This window comes from Fusarium verticillioides, chromosome 5 (assembly GCF_000149555.1).
Source record: "Fusarium verticillioides 7600 chromosome 5, whole genome shotgun sequence".
In the NCBI taxonomy this organism is placed as follows: domain Eukaryota; kingdom Fungi; phylum Ascomycota; class Sordariomycetes; order Hypocreales; family Nectriaceae; genus Fusarium; species Fusarium verticillioides.
The window spans coordinates 1,377,204-1,398,264 of NC_031679.1; the positions used below are offsets into that span (position 1 = coordinate 1,377,204).

Genomic DNA, 21,061 nt, shown 5'->3' on the forward strand with positions numbered 1-21,061 from the left:
GGCCCCACGATGCTGCAAGGGAAGAAAGGATATTCCGATGGTTTTTTAACGACGTCACTCTGTCTTACTGATCTTGTGTGAGGAAGTCACTGTAAATCCAAAAACACCCAGGTTAAGCATGCTAAGCTGATCTTGTCTTATGCACTCGTACCAGTACGCGATTGAAAGAAATTCTGGTGAGTTGCTGAAAGACAATTCTCAAAGTTGTATGCAGTCACGTGGCTGAAATGCCCCCACATCTACAGGTACCGACCCCTCGGTTAGTGCCGTCCATCAGGCTCTGCCCATGCTCTGTTGGAGTGGATGACCTGGGCAAACGCTTCGTGACCCCAACCTTGACCTTCTTACCCAACTGTGTTTGAGATCATAGCTCTTCAGGAGCAACATAACCAGCTTGTCTGACTCTGGTGCACCGCGACTACATAACATTCTCTCTCCGGTCTGGGAGCCTCTTTTGATACCAATACTACTTCCCTTTGACCATCAAGTGAGGCGATTTTCCCCTTGACGTTTTCAAACATATCTGACTCTTCGTTTCCAGTTTTCCACATCTCTCCGTCGCTTGATCACGATGGAGCCTATGAGGGGCGTCTCTGGTAGCATGGGCAAGCAGCCTGCTCAGCAAGAAAGCCCTGAACAACTCCTCGATGTCTTCAAGGCAGCTGCCCTGTCGGTTACCAAGCTCTACAAGATCTCAGCTGCAGGACAGTCCAAGGCTCGCGCCGATGGATATCAGGATTGCCTTGATGATCTCTTACAATTCTTGGATAAAGAGGGCATGGGTCTGGGTGATGGAGAAGGGTGGAAGATCCGGAAATGGGCCACAGAAAGACTCGATGGGCGTGAAAGCAGTTCTCTGAACACGGAGAGTGAGGACGAGGTTGACAAAGCAGAAACAGCCTCATCGCCCGAGCTGACTCGAACGGCTATCCCTCCTCATCCGGCAAATCAAGTGCGAACCGACTCCGCACCACCGAGTATCCCTCCTGTTGCCGAACAGCCTACGCCGATAGTTGTCCCTTCTCAAGACAACTTCACTTTCCAGTCTTCACACCCGTACCCGAATATCGCTACTCTGGACCTGTCTGACTCAAGACCTCACGATGATGTGCCTGCTCCCACACGACCAACGAAAACTAGGCTTGCGGGTGGTCCGAGTCGATCTTGCCCGAGGGGTCCGGGACATTTGGTACAGCGGGCTGGTAGCAAGCGCAAATTGAACTTTGAGGAAATATTCGATCTTGGCAGTCTAAGCGGAAAGGATCCTTTCGAAAAGGGAGGGAAGCGTGGCCGACATGCTTGATTATCCACCGAGATCATCACCTTTCCTTATCCCTACACACAACATGAAGCATATTTGTCTCGGAGCACTGGGTACTAGATGGATGGGATGGAACGAGGCATGTTTACAGACGGACGCATTGACTAGCGAAGAGCATGGGCGGCGTTTGGAGGACGTAACTATTGCATTTGGGGGTGTCTGGTTTTCATTTTGTGTCTGGCGATTGCCATATTTTTCATAACACGATAAATTTGATGATGATGATTCTCTAACTATTCCTGCTGAACCAACGAAACTTCTTGTACGGTTGTATGCGACTGGTCATCCTATCATGGTATGGCAAAGCCCTATAACTTCCTAGGTCGAAGGAGTAGATGGTAGAGATTCATTTGGTCGGCAAATGTAATCATCATCCCATAGGGATAGATCTAAGCCACTCGGTCAGATTAACACATTAGCTTTCCCCCTCTTTCAGGCAAAATAGACTTTTCTTTTTCTTGCAACCAATATCAACTCTCAATAAATAATAGATGGTAGAGAAACAGCTTCATACCTACCAACCTACCTAAGGTAATCACATGTAGAATCCTTATCTCACGCCTCCAACTTGTCGGGTTATCTTCGGTCCGAGAACTTACCAAAGAACACCAGAGCTTCCATTGGTTTTGACTTGCAGGGAACTCTCATGCAGCCCGAGACTCGGAACTGGCGCTAGATGAAAGGTAGCTGCGTACCCCGGCCTTGACCTCATTAATCGTGCATTTTTGTCGTTCGCGAACTTCGAACCCCTTCGCGCTTTTCTTTTTTTTATACCTTTTTTGTTACTTCTCTTCTTCCACTTGCATCGCGAAAGGTTTGTCCCACGAAGGTAAATATCTCTTCTTCTATTTTTTTGGCATTCATTGTTGCACTATTCTTGTCTCTTCGTACAATGATGTCAAGCCTGTTTTGAACGATTGCGCATCGTTCATTTTCCTCTCTCAGCAGTCATCCTACCTTTTACTAATACTGGTTCACGTAGAAGTATCGTGCACGAGACACTACCAGCTTTCCTTCAAACTAGTCAACATGTCGGATTCTGGCAAGCAAGACGAGAAGCCCACGGGCGAGCACGAGATCGATCATGACCGTGAGCACGACAATGAACATGAGCAAGGAACTGAGATGTCAGGAGCTGAGGAGGTGTGTTAGGCGCGCAAAGAGGTGGATCTTAGAAGGAAACTGACGCCACACCCCTAGGAAGAAATCACTGCCATGAAGCGCCGCGTGGCAGAGATGGAAGAGGAGGCCAAGAAGCTTCGCGAGATGCAAGCAACTCTGGAACAGCAATCTGCGGACCTTGCGGATGACAAGGAATCCATCGATGCACGCAGCATCTTTGTTGGCAACGTCGATTATTCAGCCTCGCCTGAAGATATCCAGAGTCACTTCCAGAGCTGCGGCTCCATCAACCGAGTGACCATTCTTCTTGACAAGTTCACAGGTCAACCGAAGGGGTATGTTGGTATGCGGGAGCTTTCTGAGTATTGCTAACATATCGCTCTGTAGCTACGCCTACGTCGAGTTCACCGAGCCGAGCTTGGTCGCCCAGGCTCTTGTTCTCAACGAGAGTGTCTTCAAGGGACGTAACATCAAGGTGACCCCCAAGCGCACCAATGTCCCTGGCATGAGCCGTGGGCGTGGTCGCGGTGGGTTCCGCGGTGGCCGAGGCTTTCATGGCCGAGGCAGCTTTCCTCGCGGTGGTGGTTATCGCGGTGGCTACCGTGGTCGCGGGCGAGGTTTCGCCCCCTACTAGGAGCAGGGAGGCACTCTGCCGCTGGGACATGGTCGACGATCTGAGCAACCTAGGCCTTTCGAGATCGAAGTTGAGGAATCTCACGGGCTTGAAAACAACCCCTACGCGCATGGATATGTTGGCCTGTGATGGAACAGTTTCCATCCATCTTTTTCTTTGAATTTAGGGTTATGGTAATAAGGAGAAGGGTGCTTTACTAGGAGAGGGGAACAGTATAATACTATCGATTATCCAGGAACAGGAAAACACACAGATAGCCATGAACACCGAGGGAAGGGATAGGAGTTCCGGTCTTGACGTTTCTTTCGTCTTAGCAAAATCACAGTAATCCATCAATGTTTGTTCCCATCATTAACTCAGTGCAAACGTCACCTGGAATCATCATGAGCTAAAACGCAATCTAATCAGCTATTTTAATTATAACTAGACTAGGGTGCCAATTCGAAGCAGCTTCGATAATGTAGGTCCATAGGAGGCTTAGAGTAGTGACATGTTGCCACGCGTTCATCTTGGAGCTTCATCCTAGCTAGGTATGCGTGTGAGGCCGCCCATGTGGTACCCCCCACATCAGTTTGTGCCAAGGCTTGGATATTTGGCGGGAATGACTGTGATTGCAATGAGACAAATCTAGTGTCAGGGTGCATAATGGAAAGGAAGATCTGACATCTCACTGAAGATCGCAAGCTAAATAAGCTAATACGTTGGGTAATCCACATTACATGTAGCTTACCCTAGAGCTCGAGCTTTATACTCTCTCAATGCAGAAATGTTCCTGATCACGTAGTTATACTCTCTTGTAGTGCAACATGTGTTTTCTTTCATATATGGTTGATTCGGTTCTTAACAAGGCTTCTTCTTAGGTCTGATATTCTTGCTCAGCCACCAAAGCTGGTATTGAACAACTCCACACTTTAGACAGCCATACTATTACAAATGTGTCACTCCTCCCGCAGTGGGCTATAATTAAACGTTTACCATAACATAGCTCGTACATGAGTCGTCATTCTCGACTACTCCAGATTACATATGCTGTTCAAGATGCGCGTTGTCAACGCAATCAACAAGGGTGTCATTGACATTTTGCCAGTGGCTCAGCAGTTGCCCAGTCACAGAGATGCAAATACTGTAAATATCTTGATCAAGTAATGCAACTACGAAGTTACGGCTGAAGGGTAGGATTGGGCGTACTCCGTAGGAAAGAGAAATTTACAAAGGCACACATTGAATCCTGTGTGTATGGGGCATGTTTCAAATTGTGTCCTGATAAATGCAGCCTTTTGAATCCCATGTTGCCAGTCTTCAACCACAAGCATCAACCTCAGCGACCAAGCTGCAAGGCATAACAACCCTGCTTAAGCGCCCGATGCCTGACGAAAGCTGTGCCGGTAAGCCGTACGCCGCAATTAGGCTCAGAACATCCGCTCACAAACCCTTACAGGTGACTGAGATTATGATTCCATAGCGGCAGTCGCTGTTTACTGCCGAGGTTGTACGAAATACGTCGTAATAAAGCGCAGCCGTGGATTCCGCAGCCCAGGAAGGCAGATGCCATAATCATTATTTGACAATTTCTCAGCCAAAGTGGCAACAAAATACTGGAGCTCTTGAACACCTTTGAAATCATTGCTCAGCCTTAGTAGCAAGTGACTAGAATGCACGAGAGGTCAAGATTTAGGCAATACCGGGTAGATACCCTCGATCAAAGTACACAAGCCGATCCTGGAACGTTCATCTTTAATCGCGGGTTTCGTGGAAACGTCCAAAGGAGCGGATGCAAAAGAACCTCTTGGTTACCTACCAGCCACTAATACAAGGTAATAACTTGTCGTCTAGTCATCTGTAGGCCTCCATTGCAGCCCACTAAAAGGCCCGGATACATAATACAGGGTTGATCATAGAGCACGGGCTAGCCAAGGATGAAAGAAAACATAGGGACTTGATTCTAAGAGACAGAGGTATATGTGTAGGCTTACTCGAAGGTTACGGGGGACCTTGATAACTTAATTTTGGCACCCTATGTTTAGGATGGGTGCTCTCTTGTTCCCTGGCTGATGGAGTAGTTCCCATTGGAAGGGTTCCTCTGATCTTGGTGGTATGCACTTGGGGAGCTGCCTTTTGTTATGTTGCTTGGTGCAATGTCTAATAAAGTGCTAGTGTAGTATATATTGTACAGAACGACTACCGTGCTGTAACACTCATGCACGTAGGAGCTACCTATATAATCAAGTTGGCAGCACTATCAACTAAGGTATCAGAAGAGTACCCCCACTGACTACACCCCAGCCCATGAAACCGTACTCGAGTAACAAGGCGCCAAGGTTAGTCAGGCCAGGTCGGGTCGATTGATTATCCTTCCAACGTTAGCATCATCAACGCTAACCACGAGACAGAGAGTATTGAGACTGAACCCACACAAAACGGTTCGTGACGATCAATCAACTCCATCCACGAGCTTCTCTGTCACCATTTATCGTTACTAATTCACGAATATTATCAGCTCAATTATAGCAACTTGGTTTATCTTGCTGCGCTCTCCCAGCAGCCTCAGGATCACTACTCCTACCCTGGATCTTCCCGTTCCGGCCGCTGTCAGTTCTCGCTCTGGAAGCGGGGAGTCGTGTCTTGCCTTGGCCTTAGCCTCTCAGTCTTGGGTCTTTTGGGCCGCCCGTGCACAGCCTCAACCTCCCCCCATTGCCCCAAACCAAGCGTCGTCAACTTTCTTCAGTGAACCTTCAACCTCCACTGATCACGTTCCGCGAGCGCCTTCTACGACAAGGCTTCATTGCATTTGTCTGGCTCCGAACCTCTCCCTAACCTTTCACCTCGGAAATATCGATTATTATCATTGTCGTCGCTGTGACTTAGTCCCTCGCTGCGCAGCGCAAGAGGTGACACCATGACCAGTCGCACCGATTCTAAGTAAGTCCATTCCCAGCCTTTCGCCCATCGCATCGCGTCCAGCTTCACCTCCAGTCTGACCTTTACCCATCTCCCCCTTCACTGCTACTACGATGACCGTACTAATGCTCCTTGTAGCAGGCCCAACCTTCGGGTTACCAGTGAGTTACAGCTAATTAACCTGCCCCACCGTTCGACTTGACATATTGACATCATCCAAGTTATCGCCGCCGACGGCCTATACAAGAGGGATGTTTTCCGTACGTAGTAGATTCCGAAACTTCGCTCGGCCTATCTGCTAACTTGAGTCAGGCTTCCCTGACCCTTTCGCTGTTGCGACCATCAATGGGGAGCAAACCAAAACGACGACTGTCAGCAAAAGAACTCTAAACCCATACTGGAACGAGAGCTTTGACTTGTAATGTACCCCGCCGCTTTAGACAAAGAATTTAACCAACTCGAGATCATTAGTCGTACCAATGAAGATGGTATCCTTGCAGTCCAAGTTTTCGACCAAAAGAAGTTTAAGAAGAAGGACCAGGGTTTCCTAGGCGTCATAAACATTCGCGTTGGAGATGTTATCCCTGAGCTCAGCCCAGATGCCGATGGTCAGTTTACTTGATCCTATGACAGAAACCGTGGAGGAGCTTTCTGACATGCGCTTCAGACCAGATGCTTACTCGAGACCTTAAAAAATCAACCGATAACCTCGTCGTTCACGGCAAACTTATTATTAACCTGTCCTGCAATCTCAGTGCACCAGCCCGCGGTGGCCAGGCATCGACGGCACGACCATCTCTCGGCACCGGCCCGTCGAACGCTTCGAACCTCTCCGCCCCTCCACCGGAAAACCGACCAGGATCTTCACTTTCTGGACCAAATGGCGCGGGTGGTTCACAAGTCAACCTGGCCCATCGTCCATCCAGCATCAGCTCTGTTGGTGGCACCAGCGCTCCAGGACCAAATGCTTCCGGACAAACTCGACAAAGCAATCAACTCAGCCCATTCGAGGATGCCCAGGGTCGACTACCAGCTGGCTGGGAGCGCCGAGAAGACAATCTCGGCCGTACTTACTACGTTGACCACAACACTCGCACAACGAGCTGGAATCGACCCACTGCTTCTGGCGCCCAAGAGCAACGAAACGATCGAGAAGCAGCTACTCAGGTTGAGCGACAGAGACATCAGAACCGCACTTTGCCCGAGGAACGAACCGGTTCCAATTCACCGACGCTGCACGCCCAGCAGCCCCAGCCATCAGCATCACCGGCTACTAATGGTGGCGCAGTGATGCATACTGGAGCGACGAGCCCTGGAACGGGAGAACTCCCGCCTGGCTGGGAGCAACGGTGGACCCCAGAAGGTCGACCATACTTCGTTGATCACAATACAAGAACCACGACCTGGGTAGATCCACGTCGCCAACAATACATCCGCATGTATGGCGGTCAGAATAATGCCAACGGCCAGATCCAGCAGCAACCCGTATCGCAACTTGGTCCTCTGCCTAGTGGCTGGGAGATGCGCCTGACAAACACTGCTCGAGTGTACTTTGTTGATCATAACACCAAGACTACCACTTGGGACGATCCTCGACTACCGTCGTCTCTTGACCAAAATGTTCCTCAGTACAAGCGAGACTTCAGACGAAAGCTCATCTACTTCCGCTCACAGCCAGCCATGCGAATTCTCAGTGGACAATGCCACATCAAGGTGCGACGATCTCACATCTTCGAGGACTCTTTTGCCGAGATCACACGCCAGTCTGCAACGGATTTGAAGAAACGACTTATGATCAAGTTCGACGGCGAAGATGGTTTGGATTACGGTGGTCTCTCTCGAGAATTCTTCTTCCTCCTCTCCCACGAAATGTTCAACCCCTTCTATTGCCTATTCGAATACTCCGCCCACGATAATTACACCCTTCAGATTAACCCACATTCCGGCATCAACCCGGAACATCTCAACTATTTCAAGTTCATCGGCCGTGTTGTCGGCTTGGCTATATTCCACAGGCGATTTTTGGATGCGTTCTTTATTGGCGCTTTGTACAAGATGATGCTTGGCAAGGCGGTGGCCTTGGCCGATATGGAGGGCGTGGATGCCGATTTCCACCGATCATTGCAGTGGATGCTGGATAACGATATATCGGGCGGGATTCTTGAGCAGACTTTCTCGACCGAAGACGAGAGATTTGGAGTGATGACTACTGAGGATCTCATCCCTGATGGCCGCAATATTGATGTCACCAATGAAAACAAGAAGGAGTACGTTGATCTCATGGTCAAGTGGCGCATTGAGAAACGTATCGCCGAGCAGTTCCAGGCTTTCAAGGAAGGGTTCCAAGAGCTTATCCCTCAGGATCTTATTAACGTCTTTGATGAGCGCGAGCTGGAGCTTTTGATTGGAGGTATTGCCGAAATTGATGTTGACGACTGGAAGAAGCACACCGATTATCGAGGATATACCGAATCCGACGAGGTCGTGCAGAACTTCTGGGCAACAGTACGCTCGTGGGATGGGGAGCAGAAGTCTCGTCTACTACAATTTACTACAGGTACTTCTCGAATCCCAGTCAATGGCTTCAAGGATCTCCAAGGTAGCGACGGCCCACGACGATTTACAATTGAGAAGGCGGGAGAAATCACAAATCTGCCAAAGGCGCATACATGGTAAGTTGATTATGACAATTGACTCTGAGAACAAATCACTGACTCATCAACAGTTTCAATCGACTTGACTTGCCCCCTTACAAGAGTCTAGAAATGCTTCAACAAAAGCTTACCATCGCCGTTGAGGAAACTATGGGCTTTGGCCAAGAGTAGACGATAACGACATTACTTTCAGCAGGGACATTGAACTGGAAAGGGCCAAACTGCACTCAGTCGTACTGCTTTGTAGTTTCCGCGAGACAGCGACTTCGATTGTCTGCCCCCATAGGGAGCACCCTCGCTAACATACACGAACTTTTGGGTATTTGCTTCAGTCCCAAGAGTGGACAGACCTGGGTCGTTTGGCGTTGGTGGGATTAATTTGCCTTCAACATGCGATGCAACAACTGCTTCTCCCTGTCAGCCCAGTAAATAGACGATTTAACAGAACTCGAGTGTTGCCATTATCATAGACGCACCTTGTGATCTGTTTCGTAAGGAAACATTGGCAGGCATTGTGGAATTACCGGCCATACACAGGGATAGACGAGTCCTTGGATGTGATGATACTTGACAGACGAAGAGGAAAAAAAAAAAGAAAGAAAGAAACTGTACTTTGCTATGTATTACGTGTAACGTTGGTAGTAGCACCGAAGCCAGCATGGAAGGGCTGGAAGTTTAAGAAGAAGGACAAGGTTATAGCGCTTCATTTCAACTACTTATCACATATATCACTTTCACTATCTACCTCTTGTTTTCTGAACGTATTTTGCCTCGGCAGTGTTATGATCAATCTCGAACGCCTTTGCATGTCGGGCAGAGCCCATCTAGGTATGCAGTAAACACCACGAAAACGAATACACGCATAATGACTCGATAGACCAATTTTGGACTTATTTGATTTCTAATTATTGCAATGCTCTCGCAAGACCGACCATCCCCCCTATTTGGGCCCCTTGTATCAACCGAACCTGGCTGCATCTTGATGAACAAAAGCATTGGAAAGCCGCCAAATGAAACCAAAATTTCTGGGAAAATAGAGGAAAAACAAAACGTAAGCGGAATGAACAACCGTTCCGCATTATTATACATGGCTGACACCATCATCTCCTTCCCATCACCTCGCCGGGATTCTGACGGCGTTCATAGTCTCCCAAACCCTCCTTGCTACGAGCAAAATCTGATGACGAGTCTTTATCGTGAGTAAGGGTGAAAGCCGCGGTTTCCACCCCGTCCTCCACCACGGTAATTAGCTCCAGGTTTACCGGCGTTTTTGGGTCCTGTAGGCGCATTGGCGGGTGGTGCATGCTGCGGGTCAGAGTTCGCACTGGCACTGCCAGCACGGTTAAAGCCACCTGAGCCTTGGGAGTTTGGCTGAGGAACGTCGTCGTACATGCCCTCCCATGAAGTAGGGGCGCCCCCTCCTCCACCCATACCATAGCCTCCATGACCTCCTCCATGACCGCCGTAGCCTCCACGGCCCCCACGACGACCTCCTTGAGCTTGTTGGTATTGATTGTAGTTGTTATTGTCGTATCCCCGACCACCACCGCCGCTGGCAGAGGCAGTGGGACTAGCACTGCCGGAAGCAGCGTCTTGACCACCTTGCTGGCCCTGCTGTTGCATCATCTGTTGCTGCATTTGTTGCATCTGCTGCATCATCTGTGGGTTCATGTTCTGCATCATGTTCTGAGCATTAGCACCACCGCCTCCTCGACCCATCATCTGTTGTTGCATCTGTTGCATCTGCATCATGTTCTGCCACATGGCTGGGTTCATGGGCATTCCTCGGCTCATGGCCATTTGTGACTGCATCATAGCGAAATACTGTTGCATGCGTTGAAAGTATTGGGCCATGACTTGGGGTGTCATGCCGTTGTTGCCCATCTGTTGGCCCATGGAGCCCTGGCTTGACTGGTCGCCGTCTTTCCTAAACTTGCCGCGTCGTGATGCCTCTTCCTCTTCTCGAAGGTTGCCTCTAGGCTGGGCTTTCTTGACCTCGATGGGTTTTCCGTGAATTTCTAGTGGTACGTTGATACAGGCATCGACGCCGGCTTCATTTTCAAACGTCACAAACCCGAATCCTCGTGGACGACCGGTATCTTTGTCCATCATAAGAGTTGCATCTACGACGCGGCCGAACTGTGCAAAGTATTCCTTGAATTCTTGATCGGTGGTTTCCTGGCTGACACCTCCGACAAAGATCTTACTCGTCTTCTCTTGTTCGTCTCGGGGAATGGCACGTTTGGGGTCGATCTGCAACGCAATTAGAATGTGAGTTTGGTCATGTTAAGATATATCACTTACGATCTTGCCATCAAGGAAATGCTCCTTGACCATGACGATGTTGACTGTCTTGGCGTCCTTGAAAGTCAAAAAACCAAATCCTCGCGACCGGCCGGTACTGCTGTCTCTCATGACCGTGCATTCAACGACTTCACCAAACTGTGAGAAGTAATCCCGCAATGATTCTACCAGCAATCATTAGCGCAAGTTTGGAGAGCTGCATGTGTTTGTCACTTACGATCGGTGGTTTCCCAGTTCAGACCGCCTATGAACATTTTACTACACAAACATGTCAGTATACTTTCATTTTAGAGTTGTTTATGCATTTTGAATATCAAGGCTGTTAAACACGGGTCTCCTAGGCTTGATAGAACAATAGGACCCAGGTTGATGGCGAAGTGGCTTGCTTAGAGGCTGCGAGTTTGCGAATGATCAATGGTTTGCTGAAACCTTAACCCTGGCTTAGAGAAAAGAATCGACAGTTGAGACTTGAATGCCTGATACAGCATAAAAACAGATGGCTGCGGTTTGGTGATTGCAATGTGATGAAGCAGTTGTATCCTTGCAAAAAATGGGTCGTACAGGGCAATATGGGTGCATGCAGCGAAGGGTACAGCCCAGCGCGAGGTCGATTGATCTGAAGGTTCCCGTTTCTTCGGTTTGCTTGATGTTGGCGGCAATTTCTGTAAGATCCCTGCGTGTGCATACACCAAGGCCAACATAACAAGGACCATGGTTGACAAACGTTGACCAAACGGCCATGACAGTCGAAAAGTATGGCGCAGACATTGCAATGAGAGATGCCAGATCAGCTTGGTCGAATAAAATTTCGTCTTGTGCTATCGTCTTGACTGTTCTCTCTGTCTCTGTCTCATGCTAGGTACTGGCCTCGAGCGCTATTCGCTGCGAATCTCGCTATAGCACTCGAGAGTGTTTACCACTCCCGTCGGTTCAATAAGATCTCTGCGACTGAGGGCTATGGACGACTCAAGTAGTAGTGTCTTTCGTCTGGACTAGTGCCGAATGATTCATCCTGGGATGTCCGTCCACAGGGCGTATCCCAGTACCGATTGTGACATCCTCCTCTTCCTCTCATAGCCCATAGATAATAGCAGCGGACTCGCCTCAACTGGTTATATCTCTTGATCCATACATCCTCTTTGAATGAGAATGGCAACTCCTCCAATCTGAATCTTTGCCGTTTGACGTCTCCGATAGCAAAACCTCTTTTTCTTAATTTGACCACGACCATCTCTAGCCAAGCCAAGTTCCGAAATGTATGCAAATGCTACATCGATGGCCACTACTACGTGGCAACGTGGCAGTTGCCATGAGGATTCAGGATTGTAAACACGCAAGGCGAACCGTGATATTCTCGCAAGAGCGAATTCAGGAAATGTAATCACAATGCAGAAACAACATAGACTTACCCATCTTCTTTGGCACTCGCCTTGTGTACGGTTCCGTATGGAGGTGTTGGAGCATCGTCATGCATATCAGCCTGGCCTGTGTGACCGGATGCGCCGTATCCTCCTCCTCCACCGAGATTGAAGTCGACATCGTCGTCGTCGTCATCTTGATCTTGAGTCATGTGTTCATCACCTCCAGTTTCTTGATGTTGCTGCATCCCGTTATGGTCATCATTGTCGTTGTTGTGAATGTTAGTAGGAGGCTGAACGTCTGGGGCAGGGGGGGCTGCTGCAGCGGGAGCAGACGCGGGCTTTGCGGCATCGTTGTCATCGTAGCTGTCCAAGAGTCAGTATCCTAGGTAGACGCACACACTGTCTATGCTCGCGCTCATGTTGCGACGGATACTTACAGGTCGGCGAAGAGATCATCCTCGAAGTTCTCAGGCTCAGTCATGGCGACGGTTGAGGTTTGGCGCGCGTTCGTGATAACCAAGTTCGAAAGCTGAGGGAGCGCGAAAGAAACGAACGACGAATTTCGGGCACTCGACACTAAAAAGCTATAATGGGGGTGAGTGAACAAGGGCAAGTGAGAAGGGATGCGCAATTGATATTGAGAAATAAGTCGAATCAAGAGTCAAAGAAAAGGAAGAGGAGGCGACTGAACCATGAAGGTAAAGAAAGGTGCTAGGTTATCGAGCCGTGGAGCTAAAGCCTAACGGACCTTACTGACTAAGCCAAAGATGAACCAATCAGAAATCAGCACCACCAGTTACAAACCAGCAAGAACCTGAGTCTTTGGGGGGGGGGGGGGGGGGGGGGGGGGGGTCTTTTCAAAACCCAAATGCCAACATCACTGAGATCTGGAAGATAATGAAAGAACTTGTAGATGATATTCAAAATTGAAGTCTGGCCTACCAATTGAGAGTATTTTGCCCTTACAGATTCATGCTTCTCTGTTACAACCCCTAAATTCCCCTGTACATACTCTCCAAGCTCCATTGTGAAGAAGGCTGCCTTGTTCTTTGGGCATTACATGGAAAGGGAGGTTCTGTTAATCTGGCTCGAACCGCATGCGCTCGTTGGTGAGGTGCAGTTATTCGTACTCCGTAACAAGGCTCGTACCGCCTCGCCTGTTGGGCGAGGAATCAGCCCAGTGGCCTGGCAGCTGAGCTCAGGCCACAGGGTTAAGGTACACAGTCATCAATTAGCAGATACCCCCGCTATGAACCCGTCCGAACCCGCTATTTCCAAGCCATGGTAGTGCTGTTTGCGGGGTGATCTCGTGGTTGAGCCAGGGCAGCCTAATTAAGCCCGTTTCCATTATGTTTGATCGATCCATAGTAGAATAGGTCGACCAACCCAACCTACTGACTTTCTTGCACTTCACAACATCATTGCGTCGCGTTACACCGCAGCATGTGAAATACCTTCCAAGGCTCTTTTCCACGGCCTCCTTTCCTCTTCAGCGAACCATGTGGCCGTCATCCGGGAGCGGCAAGAAGCCCGCGCAATCTGTAAGTCATGACTATCAGCGTTGAAGCTCTCTGCTCTGTACTCACGAGACTCGACGTAATGGCGCCCGCCTCTGCTAACAGCCCCACCGCCCCAGGAGATGGTCCAAGTCGGTACGTTCAGCGAGGAGTTGTGAGATGTCGAATATTTGCTGATATAAGCTCGATTGCTTCGAGGCAGACCGATCAGAGTATGTATTCGCTGATATCGAGTTCCATACCCTCCAAGCTTGTGCGCTGAAGCTTATACAACTAGGTCCGTATCGCCATTTTGGAGACCGCCACCACGAGACAGCTCTACCCCAAAGAGAAACATCACGTCGCCCACAGGCCATGGCTCAGGTCTTGTTGTTGGCGCCTCATATTCGCATGCGGATATGCTCAAGTTTGACTCCTTGTTCGTTGCCTTGGCCCTGCTCAATGCTTAGTTCGTGTTGCTGATGTCAATTGCCAGAAACCTCTCCAACTCATCTCGACCACGAACACCTCCTTCTTCTTCTTCAGCTAAGATCCGGATTCAAGAAGCTTCTCCACCGCCGAGGACCACGCCTGGAAAGAATGGTTCACCTCCATACAAGAGCTATATCAACTTTCTCTCCAATACAAACGATGACTGGAAAGCAGATGAGGACGACATGATGGGCTACGAGGATGACGATGGGGATGACTTTGGTTTGCCAAGTTTGTCGAGTATGAAGAGAAGAACACGGCGCATCGCCACACAGAACAAGGCCGAATCAAGCACATTATCACCGACAACAGAAGGGCCTCCTAATGCTCTCTCGGCGAGACGATACTCAAATAGTGCCGACATCGCAATAGAGCGACCGGCGCCCACATATCCCATGCCCAAAAAGAGTGAGGGGAAGATTCTTCGGCCTCAGTATAAAGAAATCTTAAAAGGTTTGCTGATCACACTTAAAAGCGCTGTCGCATAAGGCACTGACGATGACTATCAGACCCCGCCAACGCTCTGCATCTCATCAACTATCCCACGGTTCCTGCCAATGCCACTCCCAAGGAAGCCGATGCCATAAACTCCCGAATTACTCGTATTAATAAGTTTAAGAAGCTCTTACAAGCGTCCACTATTTCACTGCCTGATTTGAGGTCACTCGCCTGGTCTGGTGTACCACAAGAGGTGCGCGCCATTACCTGGCAACTCCTCCTCAGCTATCTTCCTGCGAACAGTGAGCGCCGGGTCGCCACCTTGGAGAGAAAACGGAAGGAATACTTGGATGGTGTACGACAGGCATTCGAGAGAGGAGGAAACGCCACGACCACTGCAGCCAACACAGCCCCAGCCGGCCGAACAAGGGGCCTTGACGAGGCCATCTGGCATCAAATCAGCATCGATGTACCCCGGACAAACCCGCATATTGAGCTGTACAGCTATGAAGCTACGCAGCGATCACTTGAGCGCATTCTGTATGTGTGGGCTGTTCGACATCCTGCCAGTGGCTATGTGCAGGGCATCAACGACCTTGTAACGCCTTTTTGGCAAGTCTTTTTAGGAATTTATATTGGAGATCCTGATATCGAGTCTGGAATGGACCCAGGACAGCTCCCAAAGTCCGTGTTAGACGCGGTGGAGGCCGATTCCTTTTGGTGTCTGACAAAGCTTCTCGATGGTATCCAGGACCACTATATCGTGGCGCAACCAGGGATTCAACGCCAGGTAGCTGCTCTCCGTGATTTAACAGCACGTATAGACGGCAACCTGTCCAAGCATTTGGAAAAAGAAGGCATCGAATTCATACAGTTTAGTTTCCGTTGGATGAACTGTCTCTTGATGCGTGAGATCAGCGTCAAAAACACAGTTCGCATGTGGGACACTTATCTGGTTTGTCAACAATCATCTGCTGGCAACTCTCCAAAAACTAACTACTTGTCAGGCTGAAGAGCAAGGATTTTCCGAGTTCCATCTATATGTGTGTGCGGCCTTCCTTGTGAAATGGTCAGATAAGCTCCTGAGCATGGACTTTCAGGAGATCATGATGTTCCTCCAAAGCCTTCCCACTAAGGATTGGACGGAGAAGGATATTGAGCTACTCCTGAGTGAAGCTTTCATTTGGCAGTCCCTTTTCAAGGGCTCTGCCGCACACCTAAAAGGCCAACCGGCCCGCGAACCTGTTACCAACCTACAGCTGTGAAGAATCCCGTTGTCTTGTACAGAGTTGAATGACCATATGGGAGCGACTTTTGGAGTTGGTTCATAAAGGGCGTGGCATGGAATTGTAGCAATGAGGTATTGCTACAATATATTGGCATCGAAATGAGGATGGGAAGCCATGATCGGCATCTTCCTCTTGTATCTGATTCCTGACTTTACAATCTCGGCAAAGTACGGAGTGTGAGTCTTTGTGGTAGGGTTTGGTATCATACTTATTATCTAGGGTGGATTAGCCCAACTTCCTACAGTCGAGAATTAAGAATTAGAGGACCCCTTCTATTCCATCTCGTCCTTATCTTTCATTCATCCAACGTCATTTGTTTTGGGGTATGCCTCAATTACATGATTTTGCCGCCCAAGTATAGAACGTTTTTTAGTCAGTCAAGCGTCTTGAACGCCCCGTATGCCATCCAAATTATCTCAGATATCCAGCCACTCGTAGAGAAACAATCCAACTCCGTAACGCCACGCCGTGAATATTAATATATACGTGAGCACCTAAACCATCCAGTTTGGTGGTGGATCAGTGTGCTGTAAACATGTGCTGTCGAAACTCGACTCAGTTTACCGTATTGAATCCTTTCTGGGCTCTATCAAGTCTCTTATGAATCCAAGCTTCTCGCGATCTTCATCGCAGACTCGAGCCCACTCAAGTAACAGACGCCAAGTGTAAAGACACATGTCTTCGCGACGCAAGACTTGACTGGCCCAGTCTCTTCCCCTCTCGGCGATAAATCGCGCGGCGGTATCCCCGCCGGCTTCTTCATTTGTGAAGAATTCGAGGATGGGGTAAAGGTCTTGAAAAGTATTATCGAAGGGTACAAAGTGAACCCATGGAGTAAGACGGTCGTCATGCCATTCAGCATAGATAGTAGCCTTGAGAGGCATGCTCGAGGAACGTAGGAAGCCACGAAAACGGGCGCTGAATGAATTGCCGTCGGTATCAGGCAAAAATTTGTAGCGGTACTGCTCCTTCATGGCCATATGCTTCAATTCACGATAATAAGGGGTGACAGGATCACAGCCAACTTTTTCACATAGAAGACGTTTGAATCCGCAGTCAGAGATCTGCATCAACCATTGACCAATGGTTTTGGAGGCGCGATGGGTGCTGTTGTAATGGTCGGGAGTTGGCAGTTGAAATGTCTTGGGCTTGACGCCTCGATGCTCAACACTGTCAACATATGTGCCATTCAGCATCTGGATAAGACGGTGACGATGGAAGCGATGCCAGACATCAGCTCTCGGCTCGCCACCAGAAGCATCACCTCTCCAAACAACACCGGTTTTCTTGGCGTGCCATGCTGGACCCATCTTCTCCCCTCCAGAATAGAATTCGTCGGCAGTAAGGTACATGGCGCCAGGGATGAGGATCTCGTTGTTCATAGGAAGCTTAGATCCGCCAAACAATGGGATCAATTCGGTAGAAGTAGACAAACTGAGAGGCGCAACAAAGCTCCCGTGCATTTGGCGCAGATGTGGTTGTAAACACGGGTCCTGGGCAGCAGTCCAGTTTTTTATATAACCTTTATAAGCGTACTTGGGATTCCAATTTGAGGGATATTCAACAGGAGCCTTAAAGTCTGAGACTTGTTGAACATTGCGTGACGGAGTGTTGGGGTCACACGTCACACGGGCAAGTTCCCAATAGTTAGCTGAGCTATTGTACCAGTAGGGATCGTAAGGCTGAGGTTTTTCGTCGTCGAGCTTGGACAAAGCCTTGAATCTTGTGACGACCTCTTTCATAGGAGCAATGCGCCGATTGTCGCGTTCTTGTTCGACAAATTTGGATAATTCGTCGAAAGGAACAAGAAGTCGAGGTTCATCCATGTAGTTAATTGGCATGTCGACGTCGGGCAAATCCTTTGCAAACTCTCCGACGAGTTTGGTCCATAGTTCAAGCCATGGCACACGACCGGTTGCATCGCCAACACCGGTGGCCACGCCATTGCGAACTTTCACGACCCAATGCCAGGCGGATGCGCGCCTGGCTAAGGTGTGAGCGTCAAGCGCCCAATATGGAGCCAAATCCTTGTATATACGATCGAAATAATCCTCAACCACAATGCTGTTGGAAGCGAGTGCAGCCTCCATCCACTTATCGAAGCCTGGTGGCGGGTGACGTCCTCGGCGGGCGCGATAACGCTCAGCAGCATCATAAAGATTATGGCTTCGTTTTGAAAGGAGGCCCTCATGGCGAGCGCGGGCATCTGCCATGAGCTTCTTAATCGGATGTTTTGGGCCCATAGTGACTGGGCCCTTAGGTTCTGTCACATCCCAGCCCTGGCTGCTGGTCCATAATATATAATTGGTGATAGCGAAGCATATAAGAAATAGGGTGCTGAGGTAGCGGAAGACTAATCGAGAGGGCCAGTTCGATAGCCATTGTTTGAACCGAGGCCACATCATGGCCACGGATGTGATGCAAGATAATGCAGGAGCCGGAGGAGTCGGAGAGTCTATGCGCGCCACGGAGGAGCGGTAAAACGAAGCATCGACGGACGAATGCAAGCTCAGAGAGCGTAGCCAGAGTGCATTTTAAAGCAGGATATTATTCGGACTTGCGACGGAGAAAGATATGTTCGAGGTTGCTCTTGGTAAGAATTCGAGGGATCGCGGCGGCTTTTGTCGCAGGAAGAGATGTAGGAGCAGGAGTAGATTAACAGAAGAAATCAAGAGGAGAGGAAAGGTAGAGAAGGGTGAGATCAGACAAGTGACGTGAGAATTGGTGAGTTGAGGTTGTGGTGTTGAGAGAAAGGTCAGGTGGAACGGGAACGATTTCCAGACAAGTACCTGCCCTGTCGAGGTGGAAACTGGAAATCGCCGGGAAGTCGCAAGTCAAATCCAAGAACTGGTCCTGAGTGGAGGGGGGCGTTGGAGCGTGGAGAAGTTACTTGGAGATTTGCGGAGCCACCAGTATGCTATCTACCTAACTTGAGCAAGGTGCTATAAAGCCAGGGTAGTGGTATCGGAGCTTCGTTGTTGTAGAGGCTGTCGATTGAAGAGACCAGGATTCGAGGAGACAGAAAGAGACTCAGGAACATCGCCAGGCTTTCCCTCCAGTTCTTGTCATTCTAAGGCGAGGGGTCGAAGTTGTGTCTCATAAGTATCCAAACTCTAGCCAGATCCTCTACATGTTAGCCACCATATGAAGTCCGCTTCTATGGACATGTATCATGCTACATTTTCTGAGCTAGGTAAGTTAGAACTTCGCTTCAGGGGAGCACCATGTACCGAACAGTTAATACTGTTTCCGAGTGAGTGTAGAGGGTCTTGAAGACGTGGCCAAGAAGCATAATTAGGTTGTTTCATGTGATTCAGCAACACCCAAGGTCCCAAAGTCTAACCTAAACCTTGGACTTGTTATCCCTTGATATTCGCATTTGTCAAGTCTTGGTCTCTCACAACACTTTCCACGTAGTACTATCCACCCTTGAGATGCGCCCACCTTCCGCAGGAGGTGATGAAGTGACAGTCGGCAGCCAGAAAGGGGGAACCAGAGTCTCAGAACGGAAACTACTGTCCTGCCCGCCTCTAGCCATTAGCGGGGTGGCTTGGCAGTCCATGTTAGTGATCGCACGCCGGATTCTATGCACTGACTTTCGTCTGGAATGCTATTTATGTCCTTAGCAAGTACCCAAGATAACTACCCATCAATCGAGTCCACGTCCCTTGTGAATCTTTTATTTATGTATTGTGAATCTCTTAGAATCGATCTTGTTATTGTGATGATAAGATGTTAACTAACATCAGCATCTTCACTATGGACTACCTCGGATACACCTTGGTGCATATCAAATTAGTCGCGTCTAGTTCTTGCTTTGGCGCGTGGCTGGCTGGCTGACTTTTATCCATTTGCATACGCAAAGTGACATAATAGCGGATGACGAGGAACGTGTAAACGTAACCATAAAATGTCTCTCGTTCGCACTACACTATGTGCGGTGCCTGTACTCCCGCCCGTACGGAGTATTTGTTCAGGGTTCAATGTTAAGCATTCTGGTAGCCATGAAAACCACCCTTGGTAATGCTTGTCACTTTTAGTTAGCCGACATTCAGTCCGAAAGTGAACGATTAGCAGCTGTCATATAATATGTAAATCACTTTACGGGTCTAGCAACGGTCATTACGGTCAGACATGATATGTGCAGACGCACAGTCTCTTTCATATCCCTGTGTGTTAGTATACCCTTGAGCGGCGGGTCGATGCGGGCAGCAACTGGGACTGCAAACATGGATGATTAAATAAATCAAACAAGCGAACCCACTTGATTCCGGAAACTGAAAGACTCAATTGGCTCTTCCTTTAATTGTAAAGATCTGAAATGAAATCACTGTGACCCTACATTACGTTTTGTGCATAACCGACCTGTGATTGAAGATGCAGTTATCCCCGGCTCCGAAATGACAACCCCTGTCACTGATCCAGGTCAACTCATTTGTTTAGTTTAACCGTTGAGCCAACCACGAACTGGTTTTCACAAACTTTGTGCCAGTAGCCAACGAACGACCCCCTTTCTCGCGTGGTAAGGGAGGAAAACTCTGGGGAAGATCTTCCGAGTAGCTTTATTAGTTTATTTTTATCGTATATCTAAATTATGAGCGAGACGATTATTATTCCCTCCTTGCTTGATTGACTGATAATCGATCAAAAATCGTAACTAATAGATGCTTGGCCCGAGACGAGAAGTCAAAAGCTCAGCTACAGTTAGAACAAAACCAAGAAGCAACACGCAAACGATATTGGCTTGGAAACCAACAATGTTACCTTATAGTAGTCTTATGGTTTTCAACCCCTTGATCAGACCCGGAATAAATATTTCATACTTTCCTACCGAATCTCCTTTAAATTCATTGATTATCCCAAATACTTCTAGCTTGATATTCACATCGAAATTCTCCGTATACTAGGACAGCCAGACATAATCACCACCCCAGCAGCTCAGTTATTATCAACCAAGGTTGACAACTTCTAGCTAGCAGGGTAAAAACATTTCTGAAATATATTTTTTGGCACAATCAAGGCAAACATCAAGGATGACAATAGCCGTATCAG

At 48.7% G+C, this 21,061-nt stretch overlaps 6 protein-coding genes across 17 annotated transcripts; 4 read left to right on the top strand and 2 right to left on the bottom strand.

The window, feature by feature from the left end:
- Nucleotides 1–130: 130 nt before the first annotated feature.
- On the top strand, nt 131–1,787 carry FVEG_02945 (hypothetical protein). Its single transcript, XM_018890488.1, has 2 exons — nt 131–487; nt 542–1,787. The coding sequence occupies exon 2, from the start codon at nt 572–574 to the stop codon at nt 1,301–1,303; it is 732 nt and encodes a 243-aa protein (XP_018746811.1). The 5' UTR covers nt 131–487; nt 542–571; the 3' UTR covers nt 1,304–1,787.
- A 71-nt stretch (nt 1,788–1,858) lies between these two features.
- FVEG_02944 (hypothetical protein) lies at nt 1,859–3,487 on the top strand. Of its 4 annotated transcripts, none has more exons than XM_018890484.1 (4): nt 1,859–2,150; nt 2,307–2,464; nt 2,522–2,778; nt 2,831–3,487. In XM_018890484.1, exons 2-4 carry the CDS (start codon nt 2,351–2,353, stop codon nt 3,075–3,077), a joined length of 618 nt encoding a protein of 205 aa, XP_018746807.1. In that variant the 5' UTR covers nt 1,859–2,150; nt 2,307–2,350; the 3' UTR covers nt 3,078–3,487. The 4 variants fall into 4 exon arrangements, with proteins under 4 accessions (XP_018746807.1, XP_018746809.1, XP_018746808.1 ...); XM_018890485.1 differs by having other exon boundaries at nt 1,973–2,150; nt 2,304–2,464; XM_018890486.1 differs by having other exon boundaries at nt 2,307–2,778.
- A 1,254-nt stretch (nt 3,488–4,741) lies between these two features.
- Nucleotides 4,742–9,426, top strand: FVEG_02943 (E3 ubiquitin-protein ligase hulA). Of its 2 annotated transcripts, XM_018890482.1 has the most exons (8): nt 4,742–5,395; nt 5,468–5,996; nt 6,114–6,136; nt 6,197–6,235; nt 6,288–6,393; nt 6,447–6,583; nt 6,643–8,647; nt 8,701–9,426. In XM_018890482.1, the coding sequence occupies exons 2-8, from the start codon at nt 5,974–5,976 to the stop codon at nt 8,798–8,800; spliced, it is 2,433 nt and encodes an 810-aa protein (XP_018746805.1). In that variant the 5' UTR covers nt 4,742–5,395; nt 5,468–5,973; the 3' UTR covers nt 8,801–9,426. The 2 variants fall into 2 exon arrangements, with proteins under 2 accessions (XP_018746805.1, XP_018746806.1); XM_018890483.1 differs by lacking the exon at nt 4,742–5,395 and having other exon boundaries at nt 5,436–5,996.
- Nucleotides 9,427–9,487: 61 nt separating this feature from the next.
- Nucleotides 9,488–12,988, bottom strand: FVEG_15157 (hypothetical protein). Of its 3 annotated transcripts, none has more exons than XM_018904269.1 (5): nt 12,732–12,988; nt 12,343–12,657; nt 11,151–11,191; nt 10,934–11,097; nt 9,488–10,882 (listed from the first exon to the last, which is right to left on the bottom strand). In XM_018904269.1, exons 1-5 carry the CDS (start codon nt 12,773–12,775, stop codon nt 9,821–9,823), a joined length of 1,626 nt encoding a protein of 541 aa, XP_018746802.1. In that variant the 5' UTR covers nt 12,776–12,988; the 3' UTR covers nt 9,488–9,820. The 3 variants fall into 3 exon arrangements, with proteins under 3 accessions (XP_018746802.1, XP_018746804.1, XP_018746803.1); XM_018904271.1 differs by having other exon boundaries at nt 11,151–12,286; XM_018904270.1 differs by having other exon boundaries at nt 11,151–12,657.
- Nucleotides 12,989–13,663: 675 nt separating this feature from the next.
- FVEG_15156 (hypothetical protein) lies at nt 13,664–16,508 on the top strand. Of its 6 annotated transcripts, XM_018904263.1 has the most exons (7): nt 13,673–13,835; nt 13,931–13,946; nt 14,014–14,023; nt 14,089–14,229; nt 14,287–14,735; nt 14,792–15,675; nt 15,728–16,508. In XM_018904263.1, exons 1-7 carry the CDS (start codon nt 13,794–13,796, stop codon nt 15,983–15,985), a joined length of 1,800 nt encoding a protein of 599 aa, XP_018746796.1. In that variant the 5' UTR covers nt 13,673–13,793; the 3' UTR covers nt 15,986–16,508. The 6 variants fall into 6 exon arrangements, with proteins under 6 accessions (XP_018746800.1, XP_018746798.1, XP_018746797.1 ...); XM_018904267.1 differs by having other exon boundaries at nt 13,664–13,835; nt 13,931–14,023; XM_018904264.1 differs by having other exon boundaries at nt 13,670–13,946.
- FVEG_02938 (hypothetical protein) lies at nt 16,179–18,819 on the bottom strand. Its single transcript, XM_018890481.1, has one exon. It carries the CDS (start codon nt 18,412–18,414, stop codon nt 16,570–16,572), a length of 1,845 nt encoding a protein of 614 aa, XP_018746795.1. The 5' UTR covers nt 18,415–18,819; the 3' UTR covers nt 16,179–16,569.
- Between the last annotated feature and the right edge of the window lie 2,242 nt (nt 18,820–21,061).

Excerpts from the sequence above, each read along its gene's own strand:
- FVEG_02945 (XM_018890488.1), top strand. The coding sequence starts at position 572 with ATGGAGCCTATGAGGGGCGTCTCTGGTAGCATGGGCAAGCAGCCTGCT.
- FVEG_02938 (XM_018890481.1), bottom strand. The coding sequence starts at position 18,414 with ATGATGTGGCCTCGGTTCAAACAATGGCTATCGAACTGGCCCTCTCGA.
- FVEG_02943 (XM_018890482.1), top strand. The coding sequence starts at position 5,974 with ATGACCAGTCGCACCGATTCTAA. Across the intron at positions 6,137-6,196 it reads GCCCAACCTTCGGGTTACCA|TTATCGCCGCCGACGGCCTA; the intron begins GTGAGTTACAGC and ends ACATCATCCAAG. Across the intron at positions 8,648-8,700 it reads CTGCCAAAGGCGCATACATG|TTTCAATCGACTTGACTTGC; the intron begins GTAAGTTGATTA and ends ACTCATCAACAG.
- FVEG_15157 (XM_018904269.1), bottom strand. The coding sequence starts at position 12,775 with ATGACTGAGCCTGAGAACTTCGAGGATGATCTCTTCGCCGACCT. Across the intron at positions 11,098-11,150 it reads GAACTGGGAAACCACCGATC|AATCATTGCGGGATTACTTC; the intron begins GTAAGTGACAAA and ends GATTGCTGGTAG. Across the intron at positions 10,883-10,933 it reads ATTTCCTTGATGGCAAGATC|ATCGACCCCAAACGTGCCAT; the intron begins GTAAGTGATATA and ends ATTGCGTTGCAG.
- FVEG_02944 (XM_018890484.1), top strand. The coding sequence starts at position 2,351 with ATGTCGGATTCTGGCAAGCAAGACGAGAAGCCCACGGGCGAGCACGAG. Across the intron at positions 2,465-2,521 it reads AGATGTCAGGAGCTGAGGAG|GAAGAAATCACTGCCATGAA; the intron begins GTGTGTTAGGCG and ends CCACACCCCTAG. Across the intron at positions 2,779-2,830 it reads TTCACAGGTCAACCGAAGGG|CTACGCCTACGTCGAGTTCA; the intron begins GTATGTTGGTAT and ends ATCGCTCTGTAG.
- FVEG_15156 (XM_018904263.1), top strand. The coding sequence starts at position 13,794 with ATGTGGCCGTCATCCGGGAGCGGCAAGAAGCCCGCGCAATCT. Across the intron at positions 14,736-14,791 it reads GTATAAAGAAATCTTAAAAG|ACCCCGCCAACGCTCTGCAT; the intron begins GTTTGCTGATCA and ends GATGACTATCAG. Across the intron at positions 15,676-15,727 it reads GCATGTGGGACACTTATCTG|GCTGAAGAGCAAGGATTTTC; the intron begins GTTTGTCAACAA and ends ACTACTTGTCAG.